General features: G+C 37.0%; 2 protein-coding genes across 40 annotated transcripts in view; one reads left to right on the top strand and one right to left on the bottom strand.

The window, feature by feature from the left end:
• The window catches only part of LOC100118566 (coiled-coil domain-containing protein AGAP005037), a 1,551,999-nt gene that overhangs the window by 448,673 nt on the left and 1,086,581 nt on the right, over nt 1–16,745 (top strand). The gene's annotated exons all lie outside the window — the stretch shown is intronic.
• The window catches only part of b6 (ENSANGP00000029450-like protein), a 123,425-nt gene continuing 112,534 nt past the window's right edge, over nt 5,855–16,745 (bottom strand). For 2 of the 3 annotated variants that reach the window (XM_031920731.1, XM_031920729.1), the window contains one exon: nt 5,913–6,625. In XM_031920731.1, coding sequence (XP_031776591.1) covers nt 6,245–6,625 — 381 coding nt within the window. In that variant the 3' untranslated portion in view covers nt 5,913–6,244. 3 annotated transcript variants of the gene reach the window in all.

The following is a 16,745-nucleotide window of genomic DNA, read 5'->3' as shown; positions in this document are numbered from 1 at the left end:
AATAATAGAATTCTGTCCTTTAAGTAATCGGACATCATCCTTCTTATATATATACATCCTGCTTCAGGAGTGCCTCGTGTATTTCACTTCATCTGGTCGGATTGAATGCATTTTTGACATCCAATGTAACTATAGTGCAACACTTCTTTTTTCCTTCATTTAAACCTCTTTTGATGACACTTGGCTCTTCCAGTTGCCTGGGGAACAGCGTGGTCACTACCCAGTGTAATAGCTCCGGGCATTCCTGCCAGGGTGGGTTTGCCTTTTCTTCCGGATACACCTGTTATTGGATTTTTAATGCGACTTTCACATAGGTTAGTTCCTTATTTTTCCTTGTTCTTTTAGCGAAGTTTTCTTGTCGTTTTTTTACCTGGCTTGGTGACATTGGCTTATGCTTATTTAGCGTTCTCGTCGTCACTGCGTTTGATGCTTTTATCGTCTGTGATGCCTTGTTCTCCTTCGAAATATGCAGCTGGTTCGGTGACATTTCCGCTTTCTTTTAGTATCAATCCAAGGCTCTCCTTGCTCTTTTCCAGCGCCACTTGTCCTCTTTCAAGCCGCTTAACCCAAATCATAATCGCCGATAGATCGCTTTTAACAAACTTATAAATGTTGTATTTGTTTGATACAACATTATTTATAGAGTCCAGCCTGTCTTGGATCTTCTCCCATATGCTTTCTCATTCTAGCTCAGCTCCCGGATTGTATTCTAGATCTCGAGATCTCCTCTTCCTGCTTTTTCTCCTTGCTTGGTTAAATTTTTCATGCTCGATAATAGTCTTAATTCCGGTATGTGTATATCCACCGTCGATCCTCCCGTCTATGGAGTCAGCTTATATGGCCCAAACACATGATTGTAAGCAGTGCCAGACTGGGAACATCATACCAGAGTATAGCACGCTATACTGCCCTAGCCCACCTCCGCTCTCTCGAACCTTCCACCCCGAACAAAGTGCTTGGCTTTTTGGAAAGTTAAAGTTTGACATTTCCATACATCCCCTATCCACCAAGCTGATTAGGGGTTCAGGATCAAACTCATCTTATTTATTCTGCATCGTCCTGCTATCATCTTTATTCTGCATCGTCCTGCTATCATCTTTATTCTGCATCGTCCTGCTATTATCTTTATTTTGCCTCGTCCAGCCGTCTGCTTCCTGCAGCATCGTCTACTCCGAGGTCGTCTACTCCGAGCAGCATCGACCAGCTATCCTCTGGACAGATTTAACCCCGACACCTACGTTCCTCTGCATCGGGTGAAGGAGTTTGGGCTTAGCTCAGTTACCTACGTTTCTCAGCAAAGGTCTCAGGAGCAATTAGAGGTACGCAACCCTAGCTCGTACGTTTCTCTGCATCAGACAGAAGAGTGAGAGCTCAACTCTGTGACCTACGTTTCTCTGCATCAGGCAGAAGAGTGAGAGCTCAACTCCTGACGTAGTTATTTACTGCGCACCAGCTATCCTTCGACGCTAGCATAGCTGTCATTATTGACTCAGGGATCATCCTAGTTTGAAGGTAACGCTCGAGTTCTTCTCGTTCCATGTCGTATTGCGAACAGTCACAGAAGACTAGCTCCGCATCTTCGTTGGCTTCCAATCATACTGGGAAATTTGGATTGTCCTCTATCTTAAAGCGGTATAGGTAGGCTCAAAAGCACTCATGTCCGCTCAAAAAATTCGTAAGGTAGTAATTTACTTTCCCGTGTCGTTTATTGGTCTAGCTAACAATACGTAGTATGAGGCGGTGCGTCCATTGCCTCTTTTCACTGGAGTTCCATCGTCTTTGCCACTCAGCTAGGGTTTGTTTCTTCGTGAATTTAAAAAATTTTTTTTGAGTATTGTCACCACGATGGCTATCTTCGTATATATTTTTTTCGTTTTGTTGCTAGAAGGTCAATAGGCGGCATACTTGAGATAACGCACACTGCTTCTTCTGATACTGTTCGGTAGGCAGAAGCAACCCGCAATGTACTTATCCTATAAATTGTAGACAGCTTTCTTGCATAGGACTTTACCAACATAGCGTCCGCCCATAATGGGGCCGGTATAACATAATTGATGTGGTTAGTTGCTAGGAGTAACCTTTGACCCTGCGTTGGCCCACCTACATTTGTCATTAGTCCCGATAGTGCAGCACCGACTTTTGCTGCCTTATTGCTCACCCTCTCGAGATGCTGCTTAAACGTTAGTCTATCGTCCATGGTGATTCCCAGGTACTTAATGGTCGGCTAAGAGTCTATATCGTGTCCGTCCACTGTCAGCGTTATTGTCTCTATTTTCTTCCTACTAGATATAAAGATAGCCTCCGTTTTATGGCTTGCAAGCTCAAGTCCAGTCTGCTTTAACCAATCGTGGATTATACCTACTGCCTCGTTAGTGATTTTCGTCACCTCTTCCTTTTACTTTGCTACTACCACTACTGCAATGTCATCTGCAAATCTTTTAACCAAAGCCCCTCCAGGCAGCTCTAGCCTAAGAACTTTATCGTACATGATGTTCCACAATAATGGGCCAAGCACTGACCCTTGTGGGATCTCTCCAATTACTTGATAGGTTTTTGTGCCGCTCTTTGTGTCATACAAAAGGGTTCTGTCGTTTAGGTAGTCAGACATAATCCTTCTTATATATGCAGGTACCTTTTTTTTCCGCAGTTTCTCGTATATCATTCCCCAGCTGGCTGACTTTTCCTTCTATTCAGTTTTAGCGATGTCCACTACTAATCTTACGGCGTTAACAGTGGAGCGTTTTTTCCTGAAACCGTATTGATATTTTGCTAGTCCATCTGGTTTTTTAATACCTTGGTCCATTTTAACGCCGATTATGCGCTCTAAAATCTTGCCTGGGGTGTCCAGCATGCAGAGTAGTCTGTTTGAGGCAGCTTCTCCAGGTGCCTTATCTCCTTTTGGTAGTAGCACCAGACGTTGCTTCTTCCAGTTCTTAGGAAACGTCCCTTCTTCGAGACATGAATTGTATAGGTCTACAAAGACATCGGGGCGTGCTTGTATAGCTTGTTTCATTGCAATATTGGGTATGCCATCTAGGCCTAGAGCTTTGTTGTTCCCAATTCTTTTGCATGCAGCCAGTAATTCCTCCGTCATTTTCTTCCACTTCAGGGATAGGTGTTACTTCCAGTTGAAGGGGAAACAGTGTGGTCACAATACGGTCCAGCTATTCCGTGCTCTTAGAAGGGGGGATATAATCTCTCTTTATCTTTTATATTACTACTTGGTACGGTTGCCCCCAGGAATCCAGCTTAACCTCGTCCTGTAACTCTTTAGAGCACCGTCGTTTATTTTTTCGGATTTTTTTTTTAAATCCGTTCAGCATCCTTTATTTCTTTGTTTTGGGCGTCTACTATTTCTCTACCTCGATGAGTCTTGTAGTATTTTTTTCAAGTCCGCTGTTTCCATCTTCTGGTTCAATGACACTCGCTGCGGGCAGCGTTAATTTATTCATCCCACTAGTATACTGGCGGTCGTCTATTATTGAGAGCCCTTCTTGGCATCGTTGCGTCGCAGGCTCGGGTAATATTTCCTTTTACCTGCTCAACCTTCTTATTTGCCGATCCGCACAGCTATATTTCTTTTAGAGCCAGCAAAAATGTCTCCTTGTCATAATTCTTCATTTTCCAACCGACTCTTTTCATCCTTGTCCTCCCATCAGATCTCTGTTTTGGTTTTCATATCTTAATTTTTATCGCTTGGTGGTCAACATTTGTGTAATAATCGCTCACCATCCACGATCTAACTAAGCTAATCAGGTAGTTGCTAACAAACGTGAGATCCATGATGGATCCTGCGTCTCCTCTTTGAAAGGTGTAAGAGCATCCCTGCTTAACTGAGATTAAGTCTAGGAAGGCGAATGCTTCCAATAGCGCTCGTCCTCTTTCGTTTGTCATTTGGCTGTCCCACTTCTGCCCAGGCGTTGAAATCGCCTGCTATCAGTACCGGTTTTCTTCCTACTATTCTTTCCTACATCCTGTACTAGCTGGTCCAACAGTTGTCTGAATTATTTATTGACGTGTTAGAAGAAGCACAGCAGCTGTAAATATGTATGCCTGCGACGTTAGCGCGTACGAATCCTCCATTATATCTTATCATTTTTTCCTGGAAAGCGGCGTCTCCACATGCCTATATCGTCGCTCTACCAGTACTGCCCATATCTCACGATCGTTTGTCCAGGTCTCTGTATTGTTCACAGACGATGGCTATGTCGATTTCTGCCTCACCGACTTACTGGCTCAGTAGATCCTGTGCAGTCGCGCAGTGATTTATATTCAACTGCACTATTTTCATTCGTCTGTCCGTCGCTTCTATTACACCTTGGTAAACTGGGCATGCATAGCTACTAGCTGCATGGTCACTCTTCTTACTTGTACCTTCTTTGCAGAGTACACAGTTGGGTTGGTTCTTACACTCCTTTGCTTTGTGCCCATCTTTTTCACATTTAAAGCAGAGCTTACTTCTACCTTCAGTTACTGTGCAGTTTCTGATGATATGGCCAAAACCTAGAAATTTATAACACCTTAGCGGCTTGTTTTTGCGGTTAGCTACCTGGATCCTACCGTTTACCCATCCTTTTCTCATCTCCTGTAGCTTAGTAATCTTAATTGCTATCTGAGCTAGTACCCGTATTACTGCAATCTGCTTGTCACCGTACGTCTTTTGTAGGGATCTTATTGTAGAGTCTTCTATGATGTTCTCTTTGCCAAGTTCCTTCTGTAGTGCTTCTAGTACCTCCTCTTTTGAGTTAAGCATGTCCAGATCTCTTACTTCAATGTTTTCTTCTTGCTGGAATGCTTTTATTGTAGCGCCTTCCATTAGTACTGCTTTAACTGCTTCTTGGAAGTTCGAGGTTTAGACTTCTCTTTTGCGTTTAAGCTCTATCAGAAGATCTCCTGCAACTGTTTTGCATATTTTATTTACGCTATTCCCCAGCGTGTTAAGTGACGGAGTTGCTTTCATTTCTGACAAAATGTCTGCATAGCTCTTTTCTTCTGCAGCCTTGATGATTAAAGCATCCGGTCTGGGAGGTCTTGCCCGCTTCGGTCGATACTTGCTGGTCCTATTCTGGTTCGTAACTCCAGGGACACTTTGATCCCCTTTGCTTGCCTTTTTCTCCTTTTTCTTTGACTATCTTGTGACGACTTGCTGCCACGCTGCCTTTTTAGGTTAATTATCCTCTCCTTTATTTCCTCTATTTCTATCTTGCGGAGTAGTTGAGGCTTTCTTTGTTGTACCCGCCTTCCGTGTGTGCATGTGTGTGTGTGTGTGTGTATGTGCTAGTGTGCATTAAGTGTTAAACGATACTTTTATAAGGTCGACAGCACCAGAATAATAAAACGATTCTTTTATTTACACAATTCCATTCTTGAATTATTATCACCTTTCCGAACATATTTGGTTTATTACAAATGGAAGTCATGCGACCAACTGGTCTCTGAAAAATTTCACGGGAGTGGATAAACGCTCCAAACCAAATAAAATATATCGAGCTAAAATTTAACGCGCAATATTTCGCTAACAAACTAATGAATAGCCTTCAAGTACATAGCGAAATCACGAATATAGGTACGAAACTAATCATATAAAAGCAATTGAAAATTTTCGTAGAAATTAGATAACCCCATTTTCAAAGTATGTAAGAATCGCGATTCACGCCGTCATCGTGTCGTATACTTATACTCGCTAGCGCGGCGCTGTCCTGCCTCTTGATAGTATTTGTATTTATATATAATTTTGTATAAAATGTGCTGTACGTACCTTTTTGTTGCAACTACTCAAAAGTTTGTGCATTATACATTGTAGAAAAACAAAAATCAAAAAATAGGGTAAAACAAAATTTCATGCTTATTTGATTTTAGGTATTTATTTTTTCATACTTTTTTGGATTTCTCCAAAATTGAAATATATTATACTTTTTCATTTAATTTTTTATTACATTATTGATTTATATTAACTTATTTATAATTTTTAGAAAAATAACTTTTGTACAACTTAGCATACTTGTAATTTTTGCGAACTTAGGTAAAATAATAGAAGCTAAGTACAACGTAAACGATAGTAAATTCAAGCCCATCAAATCTTAAGGCTGTTGAGAAATGTTTTTTGTACTATTTCTAAAATTTTAATTAACTCTTATTAAAAATGTTCAGTATATAAGTCATGATGGAATTATATTTTGTAAGTATAGCCCTATTTTTGAGACAAAATTATTGATTTTATTAAAATGAATATTCGAATAAATAATCAAAATGCTTTACAGTTTTGATCAGCAGGTACATGAAGTGCACCAGAATAAATTTTTTTAGGTACTCTACGCCAAGACATGGCAAGTGCTCTTTCGAATGGTTCTTTTATACAACCGTTGCAAATATTCATAACCCTTCTAACTTCCTCCTCAGCGGGTTCACGTTCCTCCTGATTGCTTGTGCGCAAATCAACATCAGTTTCAGTCGGTATTATTCCATAGCTTCTTAAACCAGCAAAGAAATTAGTATTATCATCGTTTGTCAAAAGCTGTGGTCTTTGATAAAGGTAAGACTCATCCACTTTGGAACCATCTACAAACACGATACCACGCTTCTTTTTGTCCATAAGTGTCTCTACTGGCGAAACGATAGGGTTTACCTGAATGAAAGTATAAATATAGAAATAAGTACATTTTTCATGGATGGTTCTTCGTAAAATCAAGAACAAAAATAATGTATGCTTCTTTTTTGTAAAATTTTCTGAATTCTTCAATTAAAGTACTCTAAAGGCCATACACGTGGGTTCGGTGACTTGCACATTTCACGTGCCTGCTTCTCAGACATTTTTGAAAAAAATCCAGAAGCTGTTCACATATCTCTGCACAGAATTTAGACTCCTGTTCATTTCCGGAAAATTCTTTAGAGCCTCTTCTTGAGAGCCTCTACATGTGTTACTATTTGGAAAATAACACTAAAACTCTGGTTGTGAACTTCAACATTTTTATTTTTTAGGATTCAAAAAAATTTCGTTTTGATCAAATTATTAAAAAAATTAAAAGTTCATAACCAGAGTTTTAGTGTTATTATCCAAATGGTAATACCTAAAAGAGGCAGTCATTGTATTGTTTTTTTGCTTTCAATAATTTTTGGGAAATAAACAGGGGGATGAACAGGAAATGCCAAATTTTGAACAGAGATATGTACAAAGATCTGTGCAGGGAACTCTGTAGAGGTACATGCACAGATCTATGCACATTTTTTCATTAAGGGCGAAGTCCAAAACTGGTCAATTTTTTGCTATTAAAAAATTACTATTTTGCAATAAACAAATAATCGCTTTTTTTAAGTAAAAAAAATTAATTTTATTTTTTATGTATATTTCATTCGGTATGAATATATATTTTATGTATATAAAGTGACCTATTTCAAAATAGGTCACTTTAAAGTCGCTTCTTAAGTGCAATAAATGCCAAAATTGTGCATGTGTCACAGAAAAAAAAATTAAAGAAAAAAAGAACAAAAAATTGGTAAATGTGGTATATGTAAAAAAGTAGTAATATAATAGACTAATAAGAAATTTGAAGGATAGCGAAACGCAGTAGGTAATAAAACGGTGGTAAATGGGCTTAGTAAAAGAGAAGATAAATTGATTGAGGAGAAACAAATCAGATAAAAGCAAGTATGAACAAATAAGTTATAGTTCAAGTATATAGGTGATACAAGAGCAAATAGTTCATTAAGTCAGGATTCAAAGTTACATGCAGTGAGTAATAATAGAAATGTGTGTATTCATTGTGATGACATCAAATATGGTGCATTCAATATATGGGTCATTCTAGCCAAGTATTAAAAAACGCTGCGCGGTGAGAGGGCTCTGCCAATGTTACCGCCGATTTTTTCTATAAAAGCACATTAGAATAAAATACTAATCCTAAATTTCGAGGCCTTTAAGTACCCCCTGTGCCCCCGTAGGATTATTAAAACTTTTAGAAATCGCTAAAAAGTAGGTTGTTCAAAAAAATTCCCTAAGCTTTGCATTTGACAAAAAAAAAAAATCCCTGTAAGTCTATGGGTGATAATGTTAATTTTGAGTAAAAAATACTTTCAAGGCATATATATTGCAACGACTGAAAATTTATGTGATTGCAATTTTAATTTGATGTTGAAAAGTTATCTTTTTCCCGGTCAGATCATTATTCTTTGCCCAGGGCATCAAGTAAAATAACTACTACTATGGCTAACCCACGTGACTTCACTCACACACGCAATAGACAATGCGATACGTAGCGCGCTATGTTGAGTAAGCAGAATGGGGACATTCTGCTCGCATATACGCTTCAAGTTTGCTTGTATGAGTGAGAGCAACGGCAAGAGCCATGCGCGGAGAGAAACACGTGTAAATGCCAATTCGTTTCTCACGTCGCTTTAAATGCCCGAGCCGCCGAAAATTCTTCTTTCGAAAGAGTAGAGTCTCGCAGCGAGAGCAGATACGAACGAACTCTTCATTACGACACATCGTCATACTTTTTGTTTTAATGCAACAATTCTCAAGGCTACGCGAGCACACTCAAGGTCCTATCCGAAGCTATCTGCATTCCAGAGAGCAATGGCGAGAAGTATTCAGTGTCTCATTTTACGTTTAAGTGTAAGTGTAGTAATTGAATCGCTTAATCGCGGATTCACGTTTTCAGTGTTTTATGTGCAGTGATAATTTGTAAGTTTACTAACACTGGCCGGAAGAATAGGCACTCGTGCTAAGCTCCATGCATCTATTTTACTTGTGCTTACAGAGGTATAGCCACGGCGAAGCTCTGGCACAGTGAATGTGACTTACCAGACTAACTTAACTAACAACTGCCCCCGTAAGCCAGAGAGGTTTAGTTGCAGTCTAAGGACCTAAGTGCCTTTTGCAATATCGGGCTACGTCCGTATTGTACTTGCCGGCAAGGGCGATAATGCAATAAAGTCACGCGTTACTAACAAACACGTGGATCTCATATTTAAACCATCGCTAGATGGTCGCGAGTATTTCTTCTCTACGCAGCAACGTATAATCCAAACACGAATAGCGAATTCCATTGAAACTACTAAATTCAACATTATTTTTTTTTTTTTTTTGAATACGAAGAGAATGAAACTGTGTTGTCACAAACTATTATATCGTACTAAAGATAATAATTCGAGTGTTGTTTCTCTCTTTGTTCTAGTTTCTTTCAAACAGTCGACTATAGTCTCCTATGGACTACGGGCTGTTTAATTGTTGCTGAGGAGTAAATCATGATACATCTAATGAGATTATTTAATTCACGTCAATTCTAAAATTTACTTTCTTTTGATCATACTTAATTTACTTGTATAAACTTGACAATTATTTTTCAATTCATTAGTCGTGATTATTATTTTGTTCTGTTATTATATGACAAAATTTAATCTTTGATTTAAATATAACTAAATATCTCCGAGAAACTTGCGAGGCGCATTCAGAGATATTGTTCTGAATTTAACATTTTGTTATATTAATTGACAAATATATTTTTTCTTATACTACCACATTGATATTACTGCGTTTGAAGTTTTTTTTTCCATTACCGGCGCAGCCTTTTGGTCCTAGCTGCCGGAAGCCTTCCACCACCTCTGTGTGGAAGTAGTGCCCCATTCTATCTCTTTCCTACGTTACTATCTCCCATGCCTATATTTTTCCACCCTGAGAGATTTCTCCGATGAGGACCATATTTTCAGATACACACCATACTGGTTAAGCCAGCACTCTCTGCCCCCTAGAGGGCATCGGGTCCGTCTTTCAGTGTAGCTTTCCACGGAGAAGGTCCCGTATTAGACCAGATCCACACCGGTAAGGCCGGCGCTCCCTGCCTAATGCATCGGGTTGGCTACCTTAATTCCTACCTTACCTTCGGTCCCTACCACTGTTTTGCATTCGCCCAGGCTTACGCCTGTGAGACAGGGAAAACCTCGGAATCACACAGAAGGAGAATTCCGTGGAAAAAACCTGCCTCGAAACAGCCGGAGTCTCGGGTACTTTTGCCGTTGAAAGTAACTCAGAAAAAAGCCGAGTGACTTCACCGGGAATCGAACCCACGACCCCTTGAGCGAACGTGTTTCGGACGGCTAAGGCGTGCGTCTTAACCAACTGAGCCTCTGACGCTCCCTTACTGCGTTTAAAGTTATTTACCTACGTAAATGCTACACAAGTTTTTTTTACGTAAATCATAACAAACCTAACATAAAACATAACCTCATCTCAACCACTGAACGACTGCTGACGGCGAAGATACTCATGGCTGTTCCATCAGGAGGACATAACATCAGTGTTCAACATCGCTAAAAAGGAAAAAAAGGAAAATCACGTTTCTGTGATCATCAGCTCCAAATTCCACCGAACCGAGGTCTTATTCAGAAATGTTTTGAGGTTAGAAGCATATAGCTCTATCTCTCTCTAAAGAGCGCGAGATCAGTTGTCACCGTCGCTGCGCGTCTAGTACCAATTTTCGCCACCAGAGTGAAACACCATCGACTCTGGAAAAACGTTGGTACCTATGACTGATCGGCCATGGTAATTTTGGCGTGTGTCTCAAGAATCTGCTAGAGCGGGAGTTTTGAAAATTGAAAAAGGAAGGAAGGTATCTTTCTTTTCTCTCGAAAATTTTGATAAGCATTACAAGCTGAAAAAACACATACATCCTCACATGCCAAAATGGCGCCGGGCCGAAATAAGCCTCCTGACAAGTTTCGCAGTAATTTTGCATTTTGCAAACAAAAACCTGCAACAACAGCAGTGTGCGTGATCTGTGATGAGGCATATCACCTTAGCTGCCTTAAGAACAAGAATGAAAACTTTAAATTCATTGGTAATAACCTTACAGTATGCTCTGAACACAGTGATCGGAACATAACCTCAAAAATTGATGAGGATGTCCTGAGTGAGTCAGCATCACTTTTAATTGCACAGATTAAACTAAAAAAATCAGAAGATGTGAGGAATTACCTTCTGGCAGAAACTAGTAACAAGACTCAAGACTTGCAAGAAACTGATTCCATAGATGAAAATGATCTTGAACTGCTGAAAACGGAATACATGCTGTTAAGGAGATTAGTTAGTGAATTAACTGAGAAAAATGACCTCCTAAAAGAAAAATTATAAAACACCAGAAGTAAAACTGACAACAATGTCCTTACATACTCAGATGCCATGAAGTACTCTAGACCAATCCATAAAAAAATTCCTAAATTATCCGTAAGAAAAAACAACAACAGTAATATAGATGTTATGAAGTTAGTTATTGAATGTCTAACAGCTGAAAAAAACATCCAAACAAAGAACATCTACGTAAATAAAAATGAAGAAGTCATTATAAGCTGTCTTAATGAGAATAGTGCGGTATTGACAGAGACAGTACTAAAGGAAAAACTAGAGGACCAATGTGATGTCATGAAAAATGAACTCAACAACCCGAAAATTAAGATAGTAGGTATAGATAATCACGCAAATATGGACAGCAAGGATATTGAAAAGGACATAAACGAAAGGATCTTCAGTTATTTTGAAAAGGGAGGACAAGTCCTACACATGTATAAGAATAATTATAATAGCTTGAGTACGGTCATAATGGAAGTCCCAGCTGACATCTACAAGCATATAAAAGAAAATAATAACAAAGTTTTTGTTGGATATCAGCAATGCAAAGCCTATGATTTGGTTAACGTTTGCCCATGTTTCAAGTGCGGTAGATTTGGACACAGTGCCAGGAAATGCCAAAATGAGTTTCTGTGTTTGAAATGTTCCGGGAAGCATAATACGTGTAATTGTGATAAAGATTATGCTAAGTGCATTAACTGTTACTATAGTAACACAAAATACAAGTCAAAGTTAGACACAAAACATCATACTTATCCGCAATCTAAAACCGCAATCCTCTGCATTGTCACCAGCCAATAAGAGTGACAAAAACAAGATCAAGAAATAGGTAAAAATGGATATTTTTGATTATTTGGATAGGTTTCAAAATGAATCGATGCAAACAGAACGGACATGCGGTAATATTGAAAATGTTAACAAAGCTATAAACAATAAGAAGGACTTTATCATGCATGTAAATATTCGTAGTATGAATGCAAATTTTGATAAGCTGAAAATTTTAATAGAAAGTTTAGCTATCAAACCAGCGATTGTGATATGTTCAGAAGCTTTTGAGCAAGTTAATTATAATTTCTATCAACTGAATGGTTCAGATTATGAATATAAAACTTATTATAACGAAAGTAGGATAAACAGGAATGATGGAGTCTTTGTTTTTATCAATAGCAATCTAGTCCAAAATACCAAAGTCATTGAAGCAGGGAGAATTAAAATAATAAATACTAGAATAACCTTAAATGATAAAAGCGGTCTTGAAATATCAGCCATGTATAGGTCACATGGGATACCGAAAACAGAATTTATACTAGATCTTAATAAGTACTTAATTTATAAAAAAAATGTAAAGAATCACTTAGTCGTAGGTGATTTTAATATTGACCTGCTAGACTGTGATCATTATAGCCAAGATTTTCTATGTAACTTCCTTGATAAGGGATTTATTCAGGGTTTTGTTGGTATTACAAAGCCAGCTATCGGTAGAGCTAAAGGATCATGTATCGACAACATTTTCATTAAATCTCACAACATTAACACAGCCACATACAAGCTTAAGCATGATCTAACGGATCATTACCCGATTATCATAGCTGTAAATAAGCTAAAGACAGTAACTAAAGAATCGTATGTTTGCTTAAACTACAAAAAAATAATAAATAACGCTAATTCAAGAAACTGGGATCAAATTAGTTCGATACCTGATCCAAACTTGGCTGTAGAAAAATTGTTAAATGAAATCAAGCAATGCGTAGAATTGTCAAAAACAATAAAAAAGGCTAATAGACAAAATGGTAGAAAAAACTGGATTACCGACGCAATAATAAGATCATGTGAAACCAAAGAATTTTTGTATAATTTGTGGCAACTAGATGTGCAGAATAAACAGCTTAAAATACAGTATAAAACCTACTCTAAAATCTTGGATAAGATAATTACCGATGTCAAAATGAAATATGAATTGAATCTAGTGCAGAATAATTACAACAACCCAAAAAAACTATGGGAAATATTAAATACAAAAATCGGTAAAGTTAAAAAATCTAATGATGCCATAAATTATATAAAGGTTAATGATAGGAAAATTACAGACAAAGTCGAAATAGCTCAAAACATGAATACTTTCTTCTGCGAAATTGGGAGAAAATTAAGTGCAAATATCGTGAAACCTGTCAACGCACTGTCAACTTAGGCTACCTGACATGAATCCTATGTCGATTTTCTTAAAGCCAACCAGTATGGCTGAAATAATAAGTATAATCAATACGCTAAAACTGAAAAATGGAGGATTTGATAAGATAAATGCCAAGACTTTAAAATTGCTATGTAATCATATAGCAGGTCCTCTGACCCATATTTTCAATAAGTGTATTGAAAAAGCGGTATGGCCTGATGCTCTAAAGAGTGCTGAAGTAGTGCCGATTTATAAATCAGGCGAGAAACATAAGATCACGAATTATCGACCTATCTCTCTTATATCTAATGTTGCAAAAATTCTTGAGCGAATGTATGTATAATAGAATAAATGATTTTGTAGAAAAGAGTAATATAATTTCTAAGCAACAATTTGGTTTTATGAGAGGGATTGGTAAGAAGGATGCTCTGCACTACCTAACCAATGTATTATACAATAATATTGATAAGAGTAAGCCTACGATAATAACCTTTCTTGACCTGGCGAAGGCTTTTGATACTGTTGACCACAGTATACTACTGGCCAAATTATATCGTATTGGAATCAGGGGTCAAGCGTTGGATCTCCTTTCCAGCTATCTAAATGACAGATATCAAGTAGTCAAAATAGACGGTAATGAAAGTGATAGAACTTTAGTTAACACAGGAATCCCGCAAGGAACGATATTAGGACCGCTTATATTTATCCTGTATATTAATGATGTCTTAAAGGAGATTCCCCCCGAGTCCATAATTTCTTATGCAGATGATACTGCTATTATAGCTACAGGTAAAGACTGGATAGAAGCTCAAGTAAACATGAACAATTTCTTAAGTGTAATTGCCGAGTGGCTGGCAGTAAACAAGTTGTCCTTAAATGTAGGAAAAACAGTGTGCATGACTTTTGGAAGTAATATTGGAAGCGTACCAGCTCAGATAAATGTTAAAATTCTTGATAAAAGTATAACTAGGGTGGAGAACTTTAAATATTTAGGAGTTGTCTTTGATAGTAATCTAAAGTGGGATAACCACATGCAATATATAGTTGGAAAAACTAAATACCTAGTCTATATTTTTTATAAAATCTCTAAATCAATGCCCATAGAGACTCTCAGAATGATTTACTACGCTTTCTTTCATAGTATTATAACTTATGGCATCATTGCTTGGGGCGGTGCATATAGGCATAGCCGAGAGCAAGTTCAAAAATTACAAAACAAAATTTTAAAAATCATCAATAAAAATAACTTTTTGTTACAAGACAATCCATTAAATATAGGACAACTGTTTGCTTTCGAAGCTCTTAAACTACACTACTATGATCTCAAAGAAAAATTCTTAGCATCAGATAGTGTTACTAGGAATAGAAGTATTATTATACCAAAAACAAATAAGAGAATCAGCAATAAGAACAGCTATATGAAAGCAATTAATGTATACATATGAGCTTCCTAATCGACTAAAAGTATTAAATATAAATAAATACCCTCAAAAGAAAATCATAAAAGACTGGATACGATACAACTGTTAGAAAAATAATAAAAGAAAAAAATTGTTTCTGTATGCAATACACAAATTTGTTATTAGAAGCTAATGCCAAATGTATATATCTTAGTTTTAAGTTTTAATTTTAAGTTTTGTTTATATTTTTCTTTTTCCTTTGTAACTAGACTGCGAACAGGTAATTTTATTTACCTCTGCAGGTTTCCAGGTATGAAATACATACCTTGTAAATTTTTTCTGGTAATAATAAATAAGTAAATAAATAAATCAATAAAAATCTACAGTCCTTGCAATATTTAAATAGTGGAACTGGCTTGAACAGCAGTAAACACAAAAATGATTGGTTTTTTAGTGATTTTTAATCGGTCGTCATTTTATCAGTTTTTAGACGATTCAGGCCTGACACTTACAAAAATGTTTATTCTATATGAATATTTAATTTTACACCTGAATGTTAAAATCTACAGATTAGAACTAGAGTTATAGGTCTTGGACTGTAGCCTATTTTTCGAAAATCGCTAAGTTGGCACCTCTGTAGCACATTTCTACATGTAATGTAATCATAACCTATATAGGCCTAAAAGTTAGCTTAAACATAGTAGAAAAACTGAAATCGAGCATAATTACGCTCAATATGCCTCCCTTCCTGACACTCGTGTATATACCACGCCGCCCTGCTGGAAAAAGTGAATTGAAATCGATTGTAATCGATTAGAATTCACCATTAAAGTCGATAAGATTTCAATTGACTTGAATAGTGAATCTTAATTCCATTTTTTGCATTAGAACTTGATAAAAAGTGATAAAATACGATAAAAATCGATATAAGTCGATAATACTCAATATGAAAAATTGCAATTGTAATCGATAGACCATGATCTTCTTGAAATTCTATGAATTTCGATTGTAATTTTTCATATTAAGTTTTATCGATTTATATTGATATTTATCGTATTTTATCACTTTTTATCAAGTTCTAATGCAAAAAGTGAAATTAAGATTCACTATTCAAGTCGATAAGTGATCTAATTGACTTCTATCGACCTTTTCCAACAGGGCACTTCGTTTTCCATATTGTAAGAAACAGTACAGAAGTCTCGATTATATAGCAATAAGCCAACTCATGTCAGTAGCATTGCACGTGACCAACGTTTTCTGAGAACAGTGGTAGGGTCACGATTATTCTTATCGACTCCTAACGGCTAACTTCAGGGGGCATCACGGTAAACGTTATCCGCGGTGTCCCTTAAAGTTACCCATTCAAAGCCCTAGCTCAAAGGAGCTATGTTCGGGCTATCGGTGACTGCTCAGTTCAAACAAGAAATTGCAAATAGTCATGGGTAAGGTGTGTTATGTGTTAAGGATGTAGTATTTAGTTTTACATTAGCATTTCTATTTTGTCATACGTGGTAATGCAAATTCAAAACTTAATTACAAAACTTTCCCAAATGTACTTACCCCGAACGCAAAGAGTTTCAAATATGATATTTCAATTAAAAATAAAACCAAACTCGTCTACGAACTAGCAAAATGGCGACCAATTCTAAATCACAAAATAACGATTGATTTTGGTGTTTATTGCTGTTCAAGCCAATTCTGCTATTTGAATATATATGCTTCGAAAGTATTTTTTTACTCAAAATTATCATTATCACCCATAGATTTACACAGGATTCATTCTTATTTTTTTTGTCAAAATTTAAAACTGAGAGAATTTTTTTATATAGTCACATTTTAGAGATTTCTAAAAATTCTAATAATTCTACAGGGGCACAGTGGGCACTTTGGGGCCTGAGAATTTAGGAACAGCCTTCTTTTACAATGTACTTTTATAGAAAAAAATCAGAGTTAAAGTTGGCAGAGCACCCCTTCCCCTCCGTGCAGCGTTTTTCAAAACTTGGCTTAAATTACCCATATATAGTTTTAGTGCAAGCGTTTGTAGGGAAAAGTAAAT

This window comes from Nasonia vitripennis (assembly GCF_009193385.2).
Source record: "Nasonia vitripennis strain AsymCx chromosome 1 unlocalized genomic scaffold, Nvit_psr_1.1 chr1_random0005, whole genome shotgun sequence".
Taxonomy (NCBI): Eukaryota; Metazoa; Arthropoda; class Insecta; order Hymenoptera; family Pteromalidae; genus Nasonia; species Nasonia vitripennis.
Note: the sequence above shows the minus strand (reverse complement) of the source record. Positions and strands in the feature narration are given on the sequence as shown.